Source organism: Mastomys coucha, unplaced genomic scaffold (genome assembly GCF_008632895.1).
Source record: "Mastomys coucha isolate ucsf_1 unplaced genomic scaffold, UCSF_Mcou_1 pScaffold21, whole genome shotgun sequence".
Classification (NCBI taxonomy): Eukaryota; Metazoa; Chordata; class Mammalia; order Rodentia; family Muridae; genus Mastomys; species Mastomys coucha.
In genome coordinates this window covers 14,088,035-14,089,793 of record NW_022196904.1, presented here as the reverse complement: position 1 = coordinate 14,089,793, position 1,759 = coordinate 14,088,035, and the positions used below count along the sequence as shown (strand labels likewise).

The 1,759-nt window shown below is 46.3% G+C and overlaps 1 protein-coding gene across 9 annotated transcripts in view; it reads right to left on the bottom strand.

Annotated features, from left to right (window-relative positions):
* The window catches only part of Zc3h4 (zinc finger CCCH-type containing 4), a 36,480-nt gene that overhangs the window by 10,780 nt on the left and 23,941 nt on the right, over positions 1–1,759 (bottom strand). For all 9 annotated transcript variants that reach the window (XM_031385445.1, XM_031385446.1, XM_031385444.1 and 6 more), the window contains 2 exons: positions 1,647–1,759; positions 1–111 (listed from right to left, as the gene is read on the bottom strand). In XM_031385445.1, the coding sequence (XP_031241305.1) occupies positions 1–111; positions 1,647–1,759 (224 nt within the window). The remainder of the gene's footprint in view (positions 112–1,646) is intronic.

Below are 1,759 nucleotides of genomic sequence, written 5' to 3'. Positions count from 1 at the left end.
ATGCATGTAGGGGCAGTTCTCAGCACGAGCACAGAACCCCGTAATGTAAAATTTGCACAGCTCTCGCTTCTTCGGTAGCTCAATGTCATGGCTAAAATTGCAGTGGTCTCCCTGGAAAAAGAGAAGACAGACTAAGGGTTTGAGAAGTGAGTTCTGATTCACTTCTGTCTGCAGTGGGAACACAGACAAGAACACACCCCCTTGGGAAAAAGTAGTCTACCAAATGATTCTTGCCCTGCTCCCCAGCCTGAGCCTTCTGCTCAGGCCTAACCTTTTACTTCCTGTTTCTTCCTAATTCATCTCCGTCCTTCCTTTCATACCTACTCTGTCCCATACTATTTGCTATCTGGCAATAAAACCTCATCACATAAGCCAGTTCTACATTCTATCCTTCCTAACTGAACCCTGGTTTTGAGGAAGACTGCCAAGCTAAAAATACCCCATTTTCCAACTTCCCTTGTTTGGCCCAAGAAACACAAAAGGAAGCATCCCCACTAACTGTACCAATCTGGGAAAGAGAAACAGACACTAAGATAAGTGTCAAATGGCACCAGGTTTGTGAGATACTGGTCCCAGTCCCTTCTAAAAGCTTTTAAGAGCAAGGTATGTCCTAAATTAAGACAAATCTTTCTTTCGGGGACCTGGGGAAGACAGGTCCGGGAATTTGATATGTAGATCAGGCTGGCCTCAAAAGCCAGTGACCTGCCTGCCTCAGAATCCCAAGAGCTGGGATTAGAGGCTTGCTCCACCACTGCCTAGCATCCTCCTAGCCCAGGGACATAAAGTTCAAAAGCACAGCAGTCATTATACAAGTACAGTCCACGGTGACAAATGCCATAGGTTTAAGAAAGGTGGCAGAAAGGGAGAGTCTAGGTCTCCAGGGAAACACTGACTACAGGAGTAGCCTTGAATTCACTCAAGCCCCACCTAAGACTCCTGAACTGAATGACAAACAAGTATGTGTTGAAACCAGTAGATTCAAGACTGAGAATAAACCTGATGGTAGCTGCTGTGCACACCTTTAATCCCAGAACTCTGGAGGCAGAGGCAGGCTGATCTCTGAGTTTCAGAACAGCCAAGACTACACAGAGAAACCCTGTCTCAAAAAACAAAAGAGAGAGACTAAGAGTAGTAAGGGCTATTTTACATATTTCATATATTATTCTACCTGTTTAAAATACCTACTTCCTGACTTCCGAGGGAGCAATACCTCTCAGGCATATATATGTATGCCACCTGCCTGCTGCCTTTGTATCCCCATCACAAGCCAGCTGTGTTCTTACTAAATGGTCACACTCATCTCTTGCACAACTCTGATTTTGTCTGGAGTCTTTAATAATCCCTTTCCAACTCTGAAATTCAACAGCGTAATGGGAATAGAGTAAGCCCCAAGGATTCATTTGAGACACTAGAGACTAGACCAATACTTCTACCAGAAAGTACCCCTAAACCTCAGACTCCCTGCACATCTTGCTCTGATTCTTACCCTAAGAAGAAAGCTGAGTCTGCTAGGCTGCCCAGATGCCTCCAGGCTCCAAGAGGTACCAAAAGCAGGGTAGGCTATCACACAGTCCTTCCCATCCCCAAGAGTGTACACTGTGGCAGCCCACCCATGTGGGCCCTATGTCCTCAGGTGGTGCTCTTACCCAAGTGCATCGTCCTTCCACGAAGTACTTGCAGATGACTTTGCCTTTCTTGTCAGACTGCTGGTGGGGCTTGTCATGATCACTTCGCCGGTAGCTTCCACCACCACCACCAT